The following is a 23346-nucleotide window of genomic DNA, read 5'->3' as shown; positions in this document are numbered from 1 at the left end:
GGGTTTTTGGGGGAGGGGGGCCGCACTGAAGGGGCTTTTAAAGTGAGTCTCAAGAGAGCCAGAAGAGGGGGATTCTGTTACCAATGATGCATAGACCTGACAACACTTCAACCAGCCAGACCCCCGACAAAGACTAACATGTGTTTGTGGGAAAGGGATATGGGCGATACATCAGTTTTGAAATCCACTTTTCTGAAGGTCACTGAAACCGAAGCAGCCATTTCTCACTTACAGTACTTTAGCAGGACACACACACACACATATCTCAGAGATAAGATAATGCTTATATTACCTAGCAAGAGGAACTATATGTGTAGAAACTTAAATCTCTCAAACTAAACAAAAATTAATAATTTAGCTGTTTTAGGACTGAAACATGTATTTTCATATTTGTACATTCCTATGTTATTTTTAGTATGCCATTTTTTGTTAAATAAATAAATATATTAATATTAATATTAATAATAATACACTTAATGTTACAAAAAATATTTCAATATTTTTTAAATTAATATCAGTTCTTTACAGCATCTTTGCATTAAAAGATGCATCTTTAAAAATGATTCCTGTCAAAAAAATAAAAAAATAAAAAAATAAAATAGAATGAATTTTGGCAGCTCTTTCAGGCTTGGAAGCATTAAGCCAAAGTTTCACTCCCCAGAGAGGGAGAGCGAGAACAGGATAAAACTCTAGATGGCTCCATTAAAGAAAAAAACTCAGGAAATGAAAACAGAAATATGATAGCTTCCTGTTTTTCATTGGGACTTGGAGCATTCTCTTTTTGGGATATAATTACTACAATGAGATCAGTGTGATATAGTCCAAAACCTTAGACTCACACACACACCCTCATCTTGTAGTCTAATCCAGGTTTCTCTGGCGTACTGCTGCTGGCTGACATTCCAGTGGCAATTTTTGTCTCTCTGCATCATAGTGATCCAGATTCACATTGATTATGGAATTCCGGTAAAGTCCAGATATCAGCAGGAGAATTGGACGGACTACACAAAACAGTTTCCTAACAGGCATTACAAAAGGGCTTTTCTTTCTTCTCTTCTTACTTTACTCTTTAGCTTTGTGAACCTCTTTGTGATTTATTATGTAGCTGGTTATTTAACTTAAACATTCATTTTCTAACAGTGCATTTAATTAAGCATCAACATGTAAAATTTCAATGAAGAGACTAACTGATCTGACCAGAGCACTGATCTATTTTTCTGATAAATCAGGAGGGAATTTAAGAGTATCCGCACACACACACTTCTCTTATTTGTCCGTTACACACGTCTTGTACACTTTGTTTTGTTAACTAGTTGACTTTGTGGTCTTGACTCATTATCTCATTAGCAGAAGCTGGAAGGAATCATAATTACTGTGGCTGCAGGTTATTTACCACAGTGTCTCTTCTGCCCTCTGGCGGTCATGTTAAGCACCTAGTTTTTGGACTTTTGATGTATTCACAGAAAACAACAGATTATATGTAAAAAAAAAAAAAAAATCTGTATCTTTACAATTCTAAAAAAAAAGACTGGATAAATAGGAATATTATTAATGCAAAATGATCACTTCTTGCGTCAGGGCAATAATAGGAAATAAGACATACAGGAAGCAGGTAAATAATATTTTAGGAGGCTGCACATATTTCTGTAAATGATGTGTGTATAAGTTCTTTAATGGCAAAGGATAAAAACTGGGATATTGGAGAATGAACTATAGACTGGTTAGTAATGCACTACTTCGTATATTATGTAGAAAAGAGCAGGTATTTGGTATTTGTCTCCCCCTGGCGACTGACAGGAGGTATTGCAATATAAAAACATTGCTACACGTGTCAACACACTCTCGTCTACTCAATACAAAGTTTTAGCTAACGTTTAATTGTGTTAACTTATCTTTTATCATATTAGTAACGTGGTAATTTGAATGACACTGATGTCGATACACTTGATGTAAAATAAAACAGCATTTTCTAGAAGACTAAGAGTCTATGTCTAGTGTCTTCATCTACATTTTCCCTTTAAACAAAACATCTCCACGCCAATCTACGACAGTACTTTGTACCAGCTGCGCTGTCGACCACACAATCTGCGTAGTTTATGTATTTATTAGCCTAACTCATTTGTCATCTGTTGTAGATTACACATTTGTTTAACATATTTATGTTTTAAATAAAATTAAAAAGTGTTCTGATATTGTCACAGTTTATATCCACCTGTTTCTTCAACGCTGAAGCAAGGCTATGGGTGAGACTTCCGGTTCATTTTCCGCTAGGGAAATTACGAGAAGAATATCAGCATGCGGTACGGTAAAACTGTTTGGACTACAAACCATTGTGGTCATAATTAAGAAAATACATTACAATAATATGTGACCCCGGACCACAAAACCAGTCTTAAGTCGCTGGGATATATTTGTAGCAATAGCCAAAAATACATTGTATGGGTCAAAATTATTTATTTTTCTTTTATGGCAAAAATCATTAGGAAATTAAGATCATGTTCCATGAAGATATTTTGTAAAATCCCTATTGTAAATATATGAAAACTTATTTTTTTATTAGTAATATGCAATGTTAGGAACTTTATTTGGACAATTTTAAATGCGATTTTCTCAATATTTTGATTTTTTTGCACCCTCAGATTCCAGATTTTCAAATTGTTGTATCTCAACCAAATATTGTCTTATCTTAACAGACCATACATCCATGGAAAGCTTATTTATTCGGCTTTCAGATTATGTATAAATCTCAATTTTGAAAAATTGACCCTTATGACTGGTTTTGTGATTCATGGTCACATATGGTAAGACACAGCAATTTGCAATATCAAGTGGCGAAACCAGCTGTTTTGTTCAGTTAATAATAGCAAGACAGATGAGACCGGAAGCAAGACCCATAAAATTTACAAATGGCCGCGCCCATTTTTATGAGAAGAAACAGGTGTTGACCTGCAGGATTTTGTTTACTCACGGTTACTCCAGACTGAGAACTCGGTTATGACGTAAGTTACGCTGTTTTTGAGTTGCCAGCATTGTGCTTGTTTTACTGGGTTGGTCCAGATAGATTGTTCCTGTAGTGAAAATGCTGTTAATCGACTTGTTAAGTGAAGAGCAAAGAGATGAGATGATCATGTACGGTTACGTGGACCTGTAAAATGCTCACCTTTCTGTCCAAGAAACTCTAGCGTATTGAGAAGCTGTCAATAACCGAGCTAAATTACTGCCTCATTACCACTTTTCAATAACGCTCATGCTAGTTTTCCTCTGACCGCTCTTATGTGACAATATTTATCTATTTTATTTTATTTTTTCCTGACTGCGAGTGACGACAGCCATCTGTCAAAACAATATGTAGGTACTTCTCTAATAACTGTCTCTATCATTGCACATGGATTTCAATTCGCATTCGTTTCTTTCTTTGAAGTTGTTAGGAGGCCGCGGTCGAAAGGCAGTTTTGAATCGTGGCAAACTTAGACGACAACACTGATTACTGATTTGTCTGTAAAGATTAGACCCTAAACAGACAGCTTAACTTACGTTTTTGCTGCAGGGCCATTAAGAACCGCAAACGAATAGGCCTGTTTATAATTATGAAATGTTTAGGAACTTGTGTGACTTGGAAAAACTTCACCGTGAAAAACTTAACTATGAAAATCCATTTTGATGATTTGTTCATCTCACACTGTTAAAATATTTTCATTATTCTTTTATAACAGCATCTTTGTTTCTACTTGTCTACCTTTTCACAAAAATAATTTCTGTTTTATTTCTATTATGATTTTTCAGATTATCAGTAATTAGATTTAAAGTGGCCGAATAAATACTCAAAATAAATGAACTGAATGTTTTGCAGTACATGTTGATGGAGATTTATCATAAAGCCTAGCCATAAACTGATAGTTCACCAAAGAAGTTTTTTGTAACTTGCTTCTATGGAACACAAAAGACGATGTTTAGAAACATGTCTCCGTGCTTTTCACTTTTCATGTTGCTTTGGACCCCACTGACTTTTATATGTATGGTGAAAAACAGTTTAAGCATTCCTCAAAAATCTTCTTTAGTGTTTCGCTGAAGAAGGAACGCCATACATGTTTGGAACGTGGAACGACATGAGGTTGAGTAAATGGTTATTGAATTTTATTTAAAAAAAAACACAAAACAGACTTAGTCCTTTATGTTTGCTTAGGATCATGAAGTAGAAGTAGTTTCAAATATGACAGCAGGCTGTTTTAATGCGATTTAAACTAGTTTAAATAAATATATACACAACATAAGGCTAGAAAAGTGTTAATTATGGGCGAGAAGAGTGTTCCTGTCGTGTAGCTGTCCACGGTGCTGAATGGCGCTTCTTTCACGAGTGCGATTGTTAATGGTTTAAAAAGCAGAACATTTCAGGCACATCCAAAGTCTGTAGACGTATATTTAGTTTTATACCACGACTTCAGTCTGTCTGCAATACCTCAAATGTAACCCTGGACTACAAAACCAGCCATAAGGGTCAGTTTTTTGAAACTGAGATTTATGCATCATCTGAAAGCTATTTGAAAATCTGGAATCTGAAGGTGCAAAAAAATCAAAATATTGAGAAAATCGCCTTTAAAGTTGTCCAAATGAAATTCTTAGCAATGCATATTACTAATCAAAAAATCAGTTTTGATATATTTACGGTAGGAAATTTACAAAATATCCAATGGAACATGATCTTTACGTAATATCCTAATGATTTTTGCCATAAAAGAAAAATAGATCATTTTGACCCATACAATGTATTGTTGGCTATTGCTACAAATATAACCGTGCTACTTTAGACTGGTTTGTGGTCCATGGTAACAAGTAGCCAAGTGATCTTTCAAACTTAAGTAGATTAGCCTAATGTCTTGACGCAACTCTTCCGTACACTTCACCCATAACTAACATTCTTGCCTATAAAACAATTATCACCATCCAAGTACATCTTTTCCGAAGAAATCTGCAAACTTTGTATTAAGGCGCTTTTATAATGAACTACTTATGTGTAGATGGCTTTGGTTGAAGCGCCTTTCGCCTACTAAACAAATAAATACTCATTTATAGTATTACACTGTTTTACAGAGCCGAGCTATGATTCTTGATTTGTGGACTTTGCTACAACATGATGATGTAGGCATCTGTCCTTTTAAAAAGGCCACCAAGCTGGGAGTCATGCCTCACCACATTTGACCACCAGAGGTCGCAGCCAAAAGCCAAAAGAAAAATATCCAGTTGTGAATCCTGAATAAATATAGAAACACAAGAAGCAAAGGTGTATTAGACACAGTCTACAATAAGCATGTATTTATGACCACACAAACGAACCCTATACATTTCCAATAGTATATGCTAACGAGTAAAGACTGTGTTTGCTTTATATTTATTCGTTTAGCAGACGCTTCTATCCAGTGTGACTTACAAATGAGAATAATACATGTAGGAGCGATTAATCCATACCATATCAAAGTACTAGAGTTTAGAGTACATTTGCATTTAAAAGCAAAAAGGATACGTGAGTGCTAAAAGAAGACGCTTGTTTCTGGTGGCTTTTTTTAAAAATTGCAATGGATGTTTGCTGTTTGCTTGAACCAAAAATACCGTTAACATGTACCGTCCAAGTTATATGTTTTGTTTTGCAATGTTTATACAGTTGCAAATTGTTATGTTACATTCACAGCTCTTTACACACTTACTGACTCACACAAACAAATGCAAATGCCGGAAAAATCGTCCATAACTGAGGAATCGTCTATAACCATCCTCACAGACAAATGGGCTACATGTTTATATCGACCCGTGGTTTTCACCAAAAACCTAAATAAACGTTTTTTAAATAGTATATTTTAAGGCTTATTTGAGCATTTTATCTCCACTTGCTAAGTTCCCGATAAACTTTTCATGCACTTTCTCATTTTTCACCTTTTCATCAAAAACAATCTATTATGTAAAAAACTGGTTTCTTGGGTTTTTTAATTGTTTAGAGCTATATAGACCGCGAACTCCTAATAAATGCCCCAGAACGCCGCACACTCACTCACACAAATGAAAAAAAAAGTTAGGATTTCTGTACCTCTGGCAACCCGGGCAGAGAGTTTTCATGCTGAGGCTTTGGGGAGGGGAAGGCGGGGTGCTTCTTTGTTAGCTCGGCCCTCTCCAACTCGTCATTAGTGCTGATTACCGTTGACCAATTTGACAACCTTATTGACTGCTAAAAAGACTTTTTCATCGTCCCACCCTGCACTCCCCAGAGCTCAAAAGAAACGGAAATTTTCCACCATTCTCTATCCAGTGTTTAAATAAAGCCGTGCTCCTTTCCCTTCCCTTGCTTTGGCACCGCAGTAAAGATAGTTTGCGGTTTGATATTCGGATTTCTTTTGGCTATAAATACACAACGCGCTGTCATAAACATGCAAATAATCCCGAATGTGGTTCTCCATGATTTGTGAATTCTGGTGATGATGTGCCTTTTGGCCGAAATTTTATTTTATTTTTTCGACTCTTAATTTTATAATGCTTATAGCCCCGAAAGTTGGAAACTTAGCAGACTGAAACCAGTGTCATGTGAACCAGCTTGATCTGTGAATTTTTTCACAGCAAAGCTCTTGTCCGTAACCCCCTTGGTAAGTCCGCTATAGTAAGGAATGTGAAAAATATGCGCTCTTCATGTTTAACGTATTTTGCCATTAAACACGCAGACTGCTCAAATACAAAAACATTGTTTTTAAGTCAAACTCGATTTGTGAAAACTTTCACAATCGCTATTTATTGCGTAACAGTGTTCCTAATGCTCTGCTCTCTTTTTCTTCTATCAGTACTGGTCAGCTGACCCTTCCCTGAGTCATATTATTCACTATTCTGATCTGTGAAAACTTTCACAGTTCAGTATTGGTCAGCTGACCCTTCCCTGAGTCATATTATTCACTATTCTGATCTGTGAAAACTTTCACAGTTTAGTACTGGTCAGCTGACCCTTCTGTGAGTCACTAACATCACTATTTTGATCTGTGAAAACTTTCACAGGTTAGTACTGGTCAGCTGACCCTTCCCGTAGTCATATTAATCACTATTCTGATCTGTGAAAACTTTCACAGTTCAGTACTGGTCAGCTGACCCTTCCCTGAGTCATATTAATCACTATTCTGATCTGTGAAAACTTTCACAATTCAGTACTGGTCAGCTGACCCTTCTGTGAGTCACTAACATCACTATTTTGATCTGTGAAAACTTTCACAGGTTAGTACTGGTCAGCTGACCCTTCCCGTAGTCATATTAATCACTATTCTGATCTGTGAAAACTTTCACAGTTCAGTACTGGTCAGCTGACCCTTCCCTGAGTCATATTAATCACTATTCTGATCTGTGAAAACTTTCACAATTCAGTACTGGTCAGCTGACCCTTCTGTGAGTCACTAACATCACTATTCTGATCTGTGAAAACTTTCACAATTCAGTATTGGTCAGCTGGCCCTTTCCTGAGTCATATTAATCACTATTCTGATCTGTGAAAACTTTCACAGTTCAGTATTGGTCAGCTGACCCTTCCCTGAGTCATATTATTCACTATTCTGATCTGTGAAAACTTTCACAGTTCAGTACTGGTCAGCTGACCCTTCCCTGAGTCATATTAATCACTATTCTGATCTGTGAAAACTTTCACAGTTCAGTACTGGTCAGCTGACCATTTCCTGATTCATGTACATCACTATTCTGACCCAAATTGAACTGTGAATTTTTTCACAGATTAAAATAGTGATGTTACTGACTCAGGGAATGTTCAGCTGACCAGTACTGACCTGTGAAAATGTTCACAGATCAGAACAGTGATGTTAGTGACCCAGGAAAGAGTCAGCTGACCAATACTGACCTGTGAAAGTTTTCACAGATCAGAATAGTGATTTATATGACTCAAGGAAGGGTCAGCTGACCAGTACTGAACTGTGAAAGTTTTCACAGATCAGAATAGTGATGTTAGTGACTCAGGGAAGGGTCAGCTGACCAGTACTGAACTGTGAAAGTTTTCACAGATCAGAATAGTGAATAATATGACTCAGGGAAGGGTCAGCTGACCAATACTGAACTGTGAAAGTTTTCACAGATCAGAATAGTGATTAATATGACTCAGGAAAGGGCCAGCTGACCAGTACTGACCTGTGAATATTTTCACAGATCAGAATAGTGATGTTAGTGACTCAGGGAAGGGTCAGCTGACCAGTACTGAACTGTGAAAGTTTTCACAGATCAGAATAGTGATTAATATGACTACGGGAAGGGTCAGCTGACCAGTACTAACCTGTGAAAGTTTTCACAGATCAAAATAGTGATTTACATGACCCACGGAAGGGTCAGCTGACCAGTACTGAACTGTGAAAGTTTTCACAGATCAGAATAGTGATTTATATGACTCAGGGAAGGGTCAGCTGACCAATACTGAACTGTGAAAGTTTTCACAGATCAGAATAGTGAATAATATGACTCAGGGAAGGGTCAGCTGACCAGTACTAAACTGTGAAAGTTTTCACAGATCAGAATAGTGAATAATATGACTCAGGGAAGGGTCAGCTGACCAATACTGAACTGTGAAAGTTTTCACAGATCAGAATAGTGAATAATATGACTCAGGGAAGGGTCAGCTGACCAGTACTGATAGAAGAAAAAGAGAGCAGAGCATTAGGAACACTGTTACGCAATAAATAGCGATTGTGAAAGTTTTCACAAATCGAGTTTGACTTAAAAACAATGTTTTTGTATTTGAGCAGTCTGCGTGTTTAATGGCAAAATACGTTAAACATGAAGAGCGCATATTTTTCACATTCCTTACTATAGCGGACTTACCAAGGGGGTTACGGACAAGAGCTTTGCTGTGAAAAAATTCACAGATCAAGCTGGTTCACATGACACTGGTTTCAGTCTGCTAAGTTTCCAACTTTCGGTGCTATAAGCATTATAAAATTAAGAGTCGAAAAAATAAAATAAAATTTCGGCCAAAAGGCACATCATCACCAGAATTCACAAATCATGGAGAACCACATTCGGGATTATTTGCATGTTTATGACAGCGCGTTGTGTATTTATAGCCAAAAGAAATCCGAATATCAAACCGCAAACTATCTTTACTGCGGTTGCTTTGGCTCCTATTTTCTCCTTTTTCTCGGAAGGAACACTTGGTTTGGCCCCGCCGTTGTTCAGACTGAATGAAGATTGAAAAATACAGCTTGTGCTTTTTATTGGGAGCGTCAATGAATGGCGCGGGTTAAACCCAGGTGCGCGCCGTGAACCCTTCAGGCAGTTGGGAAACAGAGGCGCTGTGTTTTTGCGCCTGCTCCTTCACTCATTTGCGACATAAACGCCTTAAGTAGATTTCAGCGTTAAGAATAGCGTGGCCGTGCTTTTAAAATATTATGAAATATTTACAAACATAGCCTGTTATTCATCTACATAATAATACAGAAATGGAAGGATAAAACCTAATACATTTCCTCCTTTCTTTATTTCGTTCTCTGACACTTGACAAAGGAGAAAAAAATGGTTTTGAAAACGAGTAATCACAAAAAATGATATGTTTAGAAAAATAACATTAAGTAATATGTTATTATTATATAGTCGAATAATGTAGGCCTAAATCTTAATACCACAAGGTATTAACTCACCAGATTGTAGCCGTTTTGTAAATTCCATAATAAATTAATATAAACAATTTTGAGAGAAAATTCTAGCAAAATAGCAGATCACAGCTTGGGTTGTGTTGACATCCGGGAGAGCGTCTCGGCCTTTCGCTGACCCTGCGCTGTCAGAGCGCATTACACCACGCGAAGCATTTTAGCCAATTACTGCTCGAGTGTGAAAGAGATTGAGCTCGCAGAGGGGCACTAAAACATGCAACATATTTGATCCCCGTCTGTTCTAAATCTGTTCTTCAGCATATGACGTTCACATTTTGAACGGCGTATGTTTACTTCCTGGTAGACGTATGTAGCCAAGTTAAAACTAAAGATGAAATAAAACATATTGCGTGGTTTAATTTCAAATATCGTAAAAAGAAAATACCGTTGTGAATTTGCTATCGTTACTTAGTTCAACAGTGATTTTATTCATTTATTTTTTTTAATCTTTTTTCCAGAAATTTCACGACGCGCAGCATTACGCACAACAAAAATGATAATAAAAAAGCACACAAATAAAAGGCCTAGGGGCCGATGATATTTTAAATAAGTAAATAAACATCGTTTATATATTAAAAAAAGACAAGTGAACATTAAAACATTATTCAGTCTTTTCATGATAAAGCACGCACACATACAATAATAGGCTCGGCCCTCAGACATCGAAGATTTTTTCCCAAAACTCCCACCTTTCTTCGTGAGAAGCACTGCGCATTTTGTTGATCACAATGGAAAATGAAATTGTGTGACGCTTTTTTCCATCCTTCTTTTTAGCCTCTCTCTGGGCCGGTTGCAGGCACTAAAGTTTTGTTGTTGTTGTTAGATTGTCTCTTACAGTTCTCCTGTTTGCTCTTTTGAAGCCTGTCACGTTAGATGTCACATTCACTGTCGCTGGAGGTGATGGAGATGGCGGAGGTGGCGGCCTTGCTCGAGAGACTGACTTCTGGGCTTGAGGCGGGACCCAGGCGGTCTACTGTGGTGTCATCGTCCCCCAGCGATCGGACCGAGCCACCGGACAGAACCTGCTGCTGTAGCCTGCAGGGGTAAAAAAAGAGACAAAATGTCAATGAGGATACATCGACATTCATAGCTTACAGTGGAGACAGTAGAAAGAATATTTAAAAACGTCCTCAGCTCTCTGATGCAGAAATTACTGAAATATCTGGTTTAGTTCATCAGTCAACCTATATGTGACCCTGGACCACAAAACCAGACTTAAGTAGCAGGGGTATTTGTAGTGATAGCCAAAAATACATTGGGTCCAATTTTTTTTTCGATCGATTTTTATTTTATCATGTAAATTTCCCACAGTAAATATATCAAAACCTATTTTTTTGATTAGTAATATGCATTACTAACAACTTCATTTGAACAACTTTAAAGGCGTTTTTCTAAATGTGTTGACTTAGATTTTTTTTTTTTTTGCACCCTTAGATTCCAGATTTTCAAATAGTTGTATCTCGGCCAAATACTGTCCTATCCTAACAAACCATACACCAATGGAAAGCTTATTTATTCAGCTTTTATTGATGTATAAATCTCAATTTCAAAGAAATGCCCCTTAATGACTGTTTTTTATAGTCCAGGGTCACATATTTATTAAACACACCTTTATTTAAGTGTGGGGAACTACAAAAATCTGTTGACGAAAATTTTAGAGATTGTAAGTTGCAGTATTTGCATGTGCTAAAATGTTTAGACTTAAAGTAAACTTTTCTTATAGCATTAATACAGCTTCAATACCAAATGTTAATTATAAACAAAGATTGTATGCAACATATTTTATTGGGTAGTGCAACAAAATAACTGATAAAAATATGTTGCAGCATACATATAACAAACCATGAATTACAGAATTCAAGCATTCTTTCAATTTGTTAAAGCGAGGTTTTCAAACTTATCGTTTTTTGTTTTTGTTTGTTTGTTTAATCTATTACGTAGTATTTTTTACAATCATAAATCATTCCGCCATTAAACATCATGCATCAGCAGAGATGTAAACAAAAAAATAGTACATTGTGGTAATGTGTAAACAAAAGGAGCTTTGCCAATAGTCGACAATAATTTTAGGTTAAATTACGCAAGAAACTCCAACGAAATCTAATCTTTTTCCTAAGATAATAATGACAGTAAAGTAATAGATATAAATAAAAGCGAGCATCATATGCACATGTAGGCGCCTCTGTACCTGTTCTTGGCCGCTGCCGCCCGGTCTCTCTGCCTTCGGTTTTTAAACCAGTTGCCCACTTGTGTGGGCGTGAGTCCAGTCGCCTGCGCCAGCTCTCTTTTTTTGCTCGGGTTCGGGTAAGGGTCCTGCAGGTACCACTCTCTCAACAGATGCCGCGTTCTCTCCTTGAAGCAGTGCGTTTTCTGTTCGCCGTCCCATATCGTCCGAGGCAGCGGAAACTTCTTTCGGACGCGGTACTTGTCCACGGGTCCTAACGGACGCCCACGGAGTTTCTCAGCCTCCTGGTAGTGCGCCTCGAGCCAGAGCGCTTGCAGTTTCGCGTGTGAGTCCTTGGTGAATTTGTGGTTCTCCAGTATGTGGTAGAGCTCGCGGAAGTTGCCCGCGTGAAAGGCCACGACCGCGCGCGCGCGCAGGACAGACTCGTTCTTCCCGAGGACTTCGCAGGCGGACGGCGCCACCGGGAGCGACCAGAGGAAGCGGCCGAGCCTCTCCACGTCGCCGCTCTCCTCGAGCGTCTCGCAGACCCCCGCGACCTGCTGGGGGCTGAAATTCAAGATGGGCAGCTGGAACATGGAGACTGCAATCTCTCTCCTCTTGTGGTCCACCTGTCTGGTGTTGCTCCTCGTCTGTCTCGCCCGTCTTTTTGTTTAGTGTGTCTGTTAGGAAACGGCAAAAGTTAACAGCCGTGTCACGAAACGAGCTGAGGAGCGATGCCGTGCGGCAGGCTCAAGCAGCCCGAACGGCAAAATCTCTTCTTTGATTGAGTGTGAGCATAAAAAACTGGAAGCAAGGTGTTTTCTGAGGAGCAAAATAAAAGAACATTTAGCCCCTGCTGCCGATATTCTATCGGACTTGTCAGATTGGCTGCCTGGTTGCCATGGACACACGTCAATCACTGTCAGGTTTGCCAATCACGCGTGAAGCAGCACTAGATTTCAGCACCACCCAGTGCGCAACAGCGCCTTTCACTAAAAACGTCAAAGCGTCATTTTGACCTTTACGTTCGTGCTCAGAGACGCTGAATGTAATGTTGTCATTTGCTGGAAATCTGGAAGCAACCCCCTCTGAGTCGTCGATAAAACGATAGGAAGGAGTGTCTGTTAAAATACAGAACACACTACGGGCTGAAAGACATTAGTAAGACTTTCTATGAAAAGCATATGCAGTATAAATAATTACAAACGATTGCCTATTCAGAAGTTACATTTTTTGAAAGATGTTTTAAAAACTAAAACTAAAAAAATAAAAAATGGTTTAAAAACGTGCCTCCAAATGAAGCGTAAACTGCACGCATAAAATTTCTGACGTTTCCACGTTTAGAACCTCAGAAATAAAGTGCCAGACCTGTGATCACTGTATCACTGTAGACTTTTAAAAGGCATTTTAATGAAGAATGTGTTCTCATTAAAAAGTAAAACAAAAATTAAAAATGGCATGCGGCATGCAATACTATCCCATACCAATGAAAAAAAAAGTGTTGAGAGTCACTGCCATTAAAGAAATGAAGAAAGAAAGGAGAAAAAACGGTCAGGATGTAGTCAGAAATGTGCTGAAAATGTGGGTAGCACATCTCGTCATGCATGTAATACCTAATAGGATGAATTGGCACTATGGTTAACATATCTTGTGCGCCTAACGTCAAACCTAAACAGTACAAACGATGCGTATATAATATGGATAGGCTGTCCTAAAAAGCAGGTCCAGTTTTCAGTACACCTGTCCTGTTTTAAAATCACGCAGTTCGTCTTGGGCCCCCTTAAGATGATAGGTGGTTGTAACTTGTCCCGTCCCATAAAGGCATGCCTCATTTCAGAGGTAAAGTGCAGTCTGACGGAAGGACCTGAAATTATTTTCACCGTGAAAATTTCACGGATACAAAAGTTCAACCAAAAGTGCTTTTTGCATGTTTTATATGAAGGAGGATCCAGACAGGGTTAGACATGAGCTTGTGCCTCTCTTGCCGTCTGAACGCGCAGGATTATCAGAACGCCCACATGATTTTAATACACCTCTTATTAATATAAATACATATGCGTGCGTTTAACATGTTTAGACTGGCATCCTGACTTCACATATGTATGACAAGAAACTTAAAAGCAAACTCACACCGTAAAATGTTATTTTTTTTAATAAAACAATTTTGTCTTAATGCAATACTGTAATGTATACCTGATTCTGTGAGTGTCAACTCGATTTTTTCATCAGTAACAACTCTCAAAGTTAAAAAAGTGCAACAGCAGTTTTGATTTTAGTGGGTTGACTTTTTGTTAAAAGTCTTCATTACAAAGCTATTGAACACAGTAACATAAGAATGATTGTCAGTAATAGAGCACACAAAGATATCCAGCCACTTTTAATCTAGGCGGAAGATCATCAGGTGTTTGGCAACAGTGATAATCAATTATCCATAGGCCAGAGCAGGTTAACGCCATACAGTAACGGCGTGACAGTTGGCCATAATGAGAAGTAGACACAGTAAGACGATTAAAGCATCGATTTAATCCAGCTCATTACAGTTTTTAACGCCGACCGGTAAAATAACTAAAAACAAAGGATTTGCGACCCCATGCGCCACAGAGACAGGCTTTGGGAAAACCATTGGATGAGCAGCAGTGCTAAAATATTCAGAGTTCTGTAAATATTTCATACACTATGACAAACTGTAACCTCAACACAGGGAATATTTTTCTACTAAGTCACCCAGTAAATAATAAATGGCTTTTGATATCATTCGAAGACTCTAGTCAATAAATAATGACTTTAAAAACATGGACTTTGAAAGGGAGGGAAGTCGAAAGATTTTCATTTGTTGTCCAACAATCTATTATTCTTAATAACACTCATTTCACATAGTAGAATTGTTTTTAAACAACTATTGTCCCTGGTTAAAAACAAAATTTAGGCATTGTAGTTATGGTGGAAATAAAATGAGGAGACTCGTTTGTTTCGTTCCTCGCTTTTGCTTGTGCTCCGTAACTTTAGTGGCGAAATGACACTGTGCGTCATGGCAAAGCGCGAGCCCGGGATGGAGTGCGCACGAGCTGAATAATAAGGATTGCACACATAATGTAATGCCTGACACCGCTATCCCTGAACGACTGAGAGAAAAAGAGAGAGAGAGAGAGTAAAGATAAGGAATGAAACTCATACAAAGAGTTCTGTTATCTGCTTGTTCTCTGATACAAGACACAAATCTTGAAGACTTTAAGCCATAAATTCTTTAAGTTCTTCATTTTTAACCTCCACAGAAATAAAGCAAGTAAGCATAACTTTGCATTCACCTATAAAATAGGGACATTTCTGTATTTATTCTTTGCATGGATGCTTTTATCCAAAGTGACTTTCATGGTACGTTGCATTTAAGATACACGTGTGTTTCCTTGAGAATCAAACCTATGACCTTGGTGCCGCTATAGCGCCATCGTCTACTGTTTAGATACAGGAATATTTAAAACCAAGAATGTAACATAAAGTATACAACATATAAAACAAACATTAAATACCTGAGTATGTTATTCCCTTACAAACCAAAAAGTTGTTGCTATCCACCTTTTTCTCACGTAAGAGTGGGCACGGGCATTTGTAAATGTTATGGGTTTGGCTTCAGGTCTCATCCTCTTCCAGCTTTTTTAGATGTATAAGACAGCTCGTTTTGCTTGATATATTGCAAATTGGTGTGTCTAAACATATTATTTTAATGTATTATCTTAATTACAAACACACTGCTTTGTAGTGCAAACGTTTACTACAGGTTGTTATTCTTCTTGTTATTTCCCTATAGCGGCTAATGAACCGGAAGTCTCGCCCATATAAGCTTACTTGCGTGTTGAGGACATAGGTGGATGACTATGATTTGTTTATTTTCATGCATTACACATGCATTATTGTTGGTGTTATGGATTTTAAATGATACATTTTAACAATGGCAATTGCATTTTATAACTATACTACTATATCTTAGACAGAGCCCATTTTAGTGCAGAAGGAAACTCTGTTCTTCATTCAAAATGCATTAGATCTGGAGGGAAACCTCTATTGGATTCATGCACATAACTGCACATAATTGAGTCAGGAAGACTTTTTTTTTTAATAATACTTTTATTCAGCAAAAATGCATTAAGTTGATAATTTATAATGTTACAAATGATTTCAGTTTCAAACAAATGCTGTTCTTTTGAACTTACTATTCATCAAAGAATCCTGAAAAAAATGTAAAAGAAATTAATACTTTTATTTAGCAAGGTGATGGTAAAGATTGTTTTAAAAATAAAATAAATGCTGTTCTTCTGAACTTCCTATTCATAGGATCTTGAAAAAGAAATGTATCATGATTTCCGGAAAAATATTAAGCAGCACAGCTGTTTTCAACAGTGCTATTAACAAAATGTTTCTTAAGCACCAATTCTGCATATCTCAATGCTTTCTGAGGGATCATGTGACACTGAAGGCTGAAGTAATGGCTGCTGAAAATTCAGCTTTGCCATCACAGGAATAAATTACATTTTGCTACATGGTACATGTTGTTACCTCCACCATTCTGCATACCAGAGGCCTTTTGAAACCACATTCTCGCTGTCAAACAGTGCTTTGCTTTAGACAGAACACACACACACACATTAGAGAAATGCCATCCGCTTTGTTGTCCTCTCAGCTGGTTGAGGCCGAACGCTGGATGACTCCTATAGGCAGGGATTTACATTCTAATTAAGATATCATGTCTGGCAGAGCTGGAGTGGCTTGCTAATACTCCACTGGCCCAGATAATAGCAAACGAATGAGGAATTCAATTAAATAAAGTCTTTGCTTGCTTTAGTACATAGACAAACCAGATGAGTTACAGACCTCTGTGAGTGTGTGGGCGTGTCCTTATGACAGATCGGTGTCCAGCCATGGTATTGTCCCGTTTGGATGTAATCTGGGATTTGTGGTAACAGAGAAGACCTCTTATCCTATGACCCTTCTGGCTTATCCTGCTCCCTCTCTCTCTCTCTCTCTGTTATCCAGCAGCAGGATAGGGATAAGCGACATCCATTTCCAAAAACAACAGAATCCCTCAGACATCCGGTTTGTTTTTTTATCATTCAGTTTGTCATTTTTTTTTTACAGCGCTATGCTGATAGATTGTGACTACATAATTACAAAAAAAATATAGTCATAACAAAAACAAATCTCTACCTCTGAACGCATGTACACACACCCAAAATGCAGACACAAACATATATACACCTTAAAAATAAAGGTGCTTCACGATGTCATAGAAGAACCATTTTTGTCTGAATGGTTCCATAAAGAACCTTTAGCATCTGAAGAACCTTTCTGTTTCACAAAGGTTCTTCAGATTATAAAAAGGTGAGAAAGACATGGTTCTTTATATAACCTTTGACTGAATGGTTCTTTGTGAAACCAAAAATGGTTCTTCAATGGCATCGCTGTGAAGAACCTTTCAAAGCACCTTTATTTTTAAGAGTGTAATACTGGAATCCCCCATTAGCATTTCGATTTGCATGACAGATATTAAACACCAACAAAACAACACCCCTTGGCTTTTAAACCCTACAATGCAATATCTAGCCCATCACAGACACAAATGAGACAGCCATTTTTGGTCTACATTAACTGTTACCTAGCAACCAGACACACACCAGCACTGGAGAAGCTCCACTTACCTCTGATCTGAAAACCATTGCTCAGTCACAACATTTGTACGACTTATGGTGACGTATGGGGTACTTATATCTTTGCTTTTGTTTTGAAAAAATATGAGGGATTTTTTAAACCCTAATGGACAAAAGTTAATGATTTGATGAAGTTAATGAATTTAGACAAGCTCACAATACATAAGCATCTAATGTGCACTAATTCTGAGGAAAAAGCTTACAAATCACACTATAAAGTGCTGTAACATCAGAACAAAACAGCTTATTGTCAAAGTAAAACCCCCAAGGTCCTATTCGCACCTATTCCGAGCGGTACTTGAACCTGGGCCTCCGGCACGGGAGGCAGGCGCACTAACAAGGAGGCCAAAGACTGCAGCCACTAGTGTCAGTCGCTAGGGCACCGCTTGAGATTAGGTTATTATCTTTTTGGATAGGACAGTGGAGATCTGATAGGAAGCAAGTACAGGATCAGGAAAGGTCCACCAGGTAGGATTCGAACTTGGGACACCCGAAGTGCACCTGCGCCATATGTCAACATGCTTTTCTAAGCATCTTTAAGGATGAGGGAAGATGTCATTTTAATGTCATATTAATATGGCCCATTATACAGAATTGGTTCAAAGAGTTGTAAACGTCTTGAAAAAAAAGTTTTTCTCCACAAATTTTGTATGCATGCAAATTAGTAATTGTGCAGTTATTTGAATATTTGTCCTCTGCCCAAATTTGTCACCACTGAAACACAGTAATAATAATTTAATTATAAGGGTTACATTGACCTATTAAGATTTTGCTCACATCTTCCTTGTAAACATATATTTTTTTGTTTTTAGAGGTACATTAATAACAATTGCAACTTTAACAATATTTTAAGTTTGATTTATGAGATTTGTATTTTGAATCCAATCCAAAAAGTTAAGGATTCATTAGTTTGAATATACATTGAACCAAACACTATCATAACATCTTAGTTGATAATTCAGTATACTTTATTTTTGACAAAACATCCCATATTTCGGTTGTGACAGAACATTTTTGGTAGTGACAGTAATGTTTTAATAGCGATCACATCACATTACAGAATTTAACTTGCATGCTAAAACACAACTAAAACTTAGTAAAATACTAAAAATGTGCATAACTGTACTTTAATTTTGTTTATGTCCCCCAAATAAGAGTTATGTCTTCCCGTTTGACATGCTTCGGTCGTGACTGTTTTGGTAGTGACAATTTTAGACACTTTTAAACCTAGCTTAAAGATGCTAATCAGCACATGCTTACCTAGCAAAGTTCTGAACAGTTGTACACATATGTGACCCTGGACCACAAAACCTTAAGTCGCTGGGGTATATTTGTAGCAATAGCTAAAAATACATTGTATGAGTCAAAATTATTGATTATATTAAGTAAAGATCATGTTCCATCAAGATATTTTGTAAAATTCCTATTGGAAAAATATCAAAACTTAATTTTTGGTTAGTAATGTGCATTGTGAAGAACTTTATTTGGACAACTTTAAAGCTGATTTTCTCAATTTTTAGATTTCTATGCACCCTGATTCCTGATTTCCAATAGTTGTGTCTCAGCCAAATATTGTTTTATCATACCAAACCATACATCAATGAAAAGCTTATTTATTCAGCTCGAAAAATGGACCCTTGTGACTGGTTTTGTTGTCCAGGGTCACATATAAAAACTAAATGTAATGGAATAACTTAAAAATGTATTTGATTATAGAAAAATTGTGTTCTGTAGTGACATTATTTAAAGTTATACACAGATTGTTCAGACTTTTGAGTACATTTACCTATAAAATTATAGGTCCAGTCTACTCACCATGTAGCTATGAGAGACAGGAATACATATATTTCCTGATCATAAATGTAGGGGTGTAGTTAAAATCAGTCTTAGCCAATGAACTAAAACATACACTGTTTGGGTGGTGACATGAAAATGTGGGACACTCATTTTACATTCAATTTACAAAGAAAATATAAAATAAATATTTTTTAACAAGATATTTTTAAAAACAACAGTTGAATGAAATGCTAAAATTATGAAATTTAGGGGTTAGGGTTCTAAGATGGGAGGTGAAACTACCCAGAAGCATGCTGATAAATCATTGCACTGTATGATCTCTAAAATAACGCATTTGATTAAACAGGGCAACTTAACAGTCAGACATATGGATGTCTGCCGCTGCTGCACTTTTCAGATAAAAAGATAATCTCTGCCTCTGCTGGCATACATGCTGAATGCACTCTGATAGTGTATAAACAGACTTTTCTGTTGCTGAATAAGCTCAGCTACACAGCTTACAGTCAGAATCAAGGACTGTGTATGTGTGGGGGTGTTTGTGTGTGTTGATGACAAGGTCAGCCGTGTGTGTCAGTAGGATGTTTACGGCTGGGCGTGATCTCTGTACTCGGGGCGTATGTCAAATGCCAATCTGACACTTCTGATTTTTTGATGAGAAAGATCTTGGAACTGCATGTGTGTGTGCTGGAGAGCGACTCAGACTTGGTTGTCTCAAGGCAGATCATTTACTGCTCACTGGTGACAGGTATGTGTCCAACTTACTGAGCTAAAAGTAAAAAGACAAAGAGAAACAGGTCATCTCTCTAAGAAATTACTACTTGGCAGTGGTGATGCAGTGATTCTGACAACTAGTGACAGCAGAGACTCGTCTCACTTTGACTCCCGGCAGGCACGCACACACACAGCAGTGAGTAAATGTGGCGTGTGGCTGCACCAGGTCTTCTGATCGTCTGCTCTCTGTCCTCTGAGAGCAGTCAGGGGATGATGCTGTGCTGTGATACTCTTGCAGTGAGTGACTCATAAATCTGAGATCAAGCCTTAAACCCTGGAGCAGAAGAACAATGTACTAGATTTAGCTTTTCTCTGTCTCCCTCTCAGTATCTATCCTGTACGTGAACACAGGGTTGGTCTTTAGTTGAGTGAGTTTGTCCAAGACTGTTTATCCTCGTAAAGATATACAGGTTAATCTTTTTAGCCATTCAGCTAAAAAGACAAAGCCATCTGTTATAGGGTTATTTTAAAGTTCAGCAATCACTTAACAATGCCATTATCCAGAAATACGCAGGTTTGTTTTCTGTCATGGCGGAGGTTTTTCATTGACTTTTGCTGAGATGATGATACTTTAAGAATAGGAAACAAAATTATAAATAAGAAACAAAAGAAATATCCAAATCTACATTCCTCTTCCTTGGCCTCCATTTGTCTTACGATGTACACTGTACACAGTAAAAAAAATGCTGTTCTTTTGAACTTTCTATTCATCAAAGCACAAAAATATTAAGCAGCACAACATTATTATCAACGTTTTCAACATTGATAATAAGAAATGTTTTTTGAGCAGCAAATCAGCTTATTACAGTGATTTTCTGAAGGATCGTGTGACACTACAGACTGGAGTAATGACTACTGAATATTCAGCTTTGCCATCACACGAAGATAATTTTTTCAAACTTTTATAATATTACTGATTTTACTGTAATTTTGATGAAATACACTACCAGTCAAAAGTTTTTGAACAGTAAGATGTTTAATGTTTTTTAAAGAAATTTCTTCTGCTCACCGAGCCTGCATTTATTTGATCCAAAATACAGCAAAAACAGTAATTTTGAAATATTTTTATTTTTTAAAATAACATTTCTATTTGAATATATTTAAAACGTAATTATTAATTTCTGTGATCAAAGCTAAATTTTCAGCATCATTACTCCACTCTTCACTGTCTCACAATCATTCAAAAAGCATTCTAATATTCTGATTTGCTGTTCAAGAAACATTTTTTTATTATTATTATCAATATTTAAAACAGTAAAGTGCATTTATTTCAGAATTCTTTGATGAATAGAAAGTTACAAAAAATTACAATTATATATTTTAAAGCAAGGATGCTTTAAATTCATCAAAAGTGATGATAAAGACAATTATAATGTTACAAAAGATTTCTATTTCAGATAAATGCTGTTCTTCTGAGCTTTCTATTCATCAAAGAAACCTGAAAAAATTCTATTCAGCTGTTTTCAATGTAATAACAATTATAAATGTTTTTGAGCAGCTAAATGAATATTAGAATGGTTTCTGAAGGATCTTGTGACTGGAGTAATGATGCTAAAAAAAATCAGCTTTGATATAACAGGAATAAATTACATTTAAAATATATTCAAATAGAAAACAGCTATTTTAAATAGTAAAAAAAATATTTAAAAAAAATTACTATTTTGGATCAAATAAATGCAGGCTTGATGAGCAGAAGAGATCTGTCTAAAAAAGATGTTCATGCTAATCTATTTAACGTCTATTTAGTGCCACTGTTTACAACCATTGCTATTACTACCTAGAGTTAGCACTAGTAGATGGAAAAAAGATTAATGTGTGAAAAAAATCATGAAGAATCTGGACAAATTAAACCACATCTATACAAGTAACAGTTTGCCTGGGACAAAAGTCAATTCTATAGGTTATACAAACATATGTGAATAGAGATTGCGCTTTCATTCAGCATCAAGTATTCCAATAACAAATGATACAGTACAATTCAGTAGCGATGACCCTAACATGATTCTGCTTCTATGTTTTCCTATGAATCTATTCAATCACTAAACATTTCCGAAAGGCAGGTTTTAGCTTTAAAAACCAGGCCCTGACTTGAGCACTTGTCTGTCAGTCACCTAGCAACAAGTCCTCCCCACAAATGCACCATCCTGCCATCTCCCACTCAGCTCCCCGGCCTGCTGAGAAGGGTCTGAGTCTCTCTCTCTCTGTGTGTGTGTGTGTGTGTGTGGAGTGTTTTGGGGGCTGTGGAGTTCACGGTACTCTACTCCCTATTGACCAGGAAGTCCTTTCTCTGAGCAACGCACAATACCAACAGAGACAAAGCAGCCAGGAAAGAGGACAGTCCCTGAAAAACACTCACACACAGAGTCTCACACAGTCATACGCACGCTCTCGCGTAAGAGGCATATCCCAAGGAAACACACGCATACACACGCACAAACACAGCAGACCTCCCCAAAAACACGGGGGCCTCTGCCTTTGTCTGGCAGCCTAATGAAAATGATGTTCTTTTTCTATTTGGAGCTTATTAAGGCTCACAGACTCTTTCACTTTGCTCCCGCTCTCACTCCACTCCCCCACCTGCCCTCCGTACACGGAGGTGAAGGCAAATACTGAGGAACAGATGAGGACGTTTCCATATGTGTGTGTGAGTGACTGATTTTTTTCCCCAAATAAAGCATTCTGTGACAAAAAGGAAATATACATACACACCTCGAGATCAGATGCTGCGAATCAGCACAACTTAGCCGAGTGCGTTTGACTGCTCTGAAATCTCCCCACACACACGCAACATAAACAGACACTTGAAGAATGTCAACGACGTTTTTTAGTCAAAGGAGGAACAAATATTTTGAATAGGCTATATGATTCACACCTATCGAATAAAAATACAGTCTCGTTCAACAAGTCTCTTGAAGATGCGTCCTTTTCCGTTCTGGTGAAAGGACAGAGTATAAATAGCGTGGAGAGATCTTACGTTTCCTTCTTTTATAGGGTCGATGCCTTCGCATAGGAATGTCAGTGGCCTGTAGAAGAACCACGTTTTATTAAAGGAAAAAAGTCCATCTGGACTCTTAGAAACAAGTAAACCGCTGGAAAATAATAGGAGAGTTTCTGTTTCTCCTCACCTTTTTGACTTGAGTATTGACGCTGCTCGCTGCGGCTTCTGACCTTGACTGTCCAAACCAGAATACGGTTTCATTTTGAGTTTGCTGTCATTTTGAGCATGACCCACGCAGAAACATACCAGGGA

At 37.4% G+C, this 23346-nt stretch overlaps 2 protein-coding genes across 3 annotated transcripts in view; both read right to left on the bottom strand.

Annotated features, from left to right (window-relative positions):
- Window positions 1-4189: 4189 nt before the first annotated feature.
- Window positions 4190-12425, bottom strand: six6a (SIX homeobox 6a). 2 transcript variants are annotated; one of them, XR_007828909.1, is made up of 3 exons: window positions 11854-12425; window positions 10355-10700; window positions 4190-5247 (listed from the first exon to the last, which is right to left on the bottom strand). XR_007828909.1 is itself a non-coding variant. In XM_051125403.1 (2 exons), the coding sequence occupies exons 1-2, from the start codon at window positions 12423-12425 to the stop codon at window positions 10535-10537; spliced, it is 738 nt and encodes a 245-aa protein (XP_050981360.1). In that variant the 3' UTR covers window positions 9183-10534. The 2 variants fall into 2 exon arrangements, 1 of the variants encoding a protein (XP_050981360.1); XM_051125403.1 differs by lacking the exon at window positions 4190-5247 and having other exon boundaries at window positions 9183-10700.
- Window positions 12426-12485: 60 nt separating this feature from the next.
- Window positions 12486-23346, bottom strand: part of ppm1aa (protein phosphatase, Mg2+/Mn2+ dependent, 1Aa) — a 43023-nt gene continuing 32162 nt past the window's right edge. The window contains exon 6 of the mRNA XM_051125402.1: window positions 12486-12509. Coding sequence (XP_050981359.1) covers window positions 12501-12509 — 9 coding nt within the window. The 3' untranslated portion in view covers window positions 12486-12500. The remainder of the gene's footprint in view (window positions 12510-23346) is intronic.

This window comes from Labeo rohita, chromosome 13, assembly GCF_022985175.1.
Source record: "Labeo rohita strain BAU-BD-2019 chromosome 13, IGBB_LRoh.1.0, whole genome shotgun sequence".
Lineage (NCBI taxonomy): Eukaryota > Metazoa > Chordata > Actinopteri > Cypriniformes > Cyprinidae > Labeo > Labeo rohita.
Note: the sequence above shows the minus strand (reverse complement) of the source record. Positions and strands in the feature narration are given on the sequence as shown.

What these genes read in the sequence shown, in the direction of transcription:
- six6a (XM_051125403.1), bottom strand. Translation starts at nt 12,425, where the DNA reads ATGTTCCAGCTGCCCATCTTGAATTTCAGCCCCCAGCAGGTCGCGGGG. An exon ending in GCGGCAGCGGCCAAGAACAG is followed by an intron (nt 10,701 to 11,853) that starts GTACAGAGGCGC and finishes TTACCCCTGCAG; the next exon opens with GCTACAGCAGCAGGTTCTGT.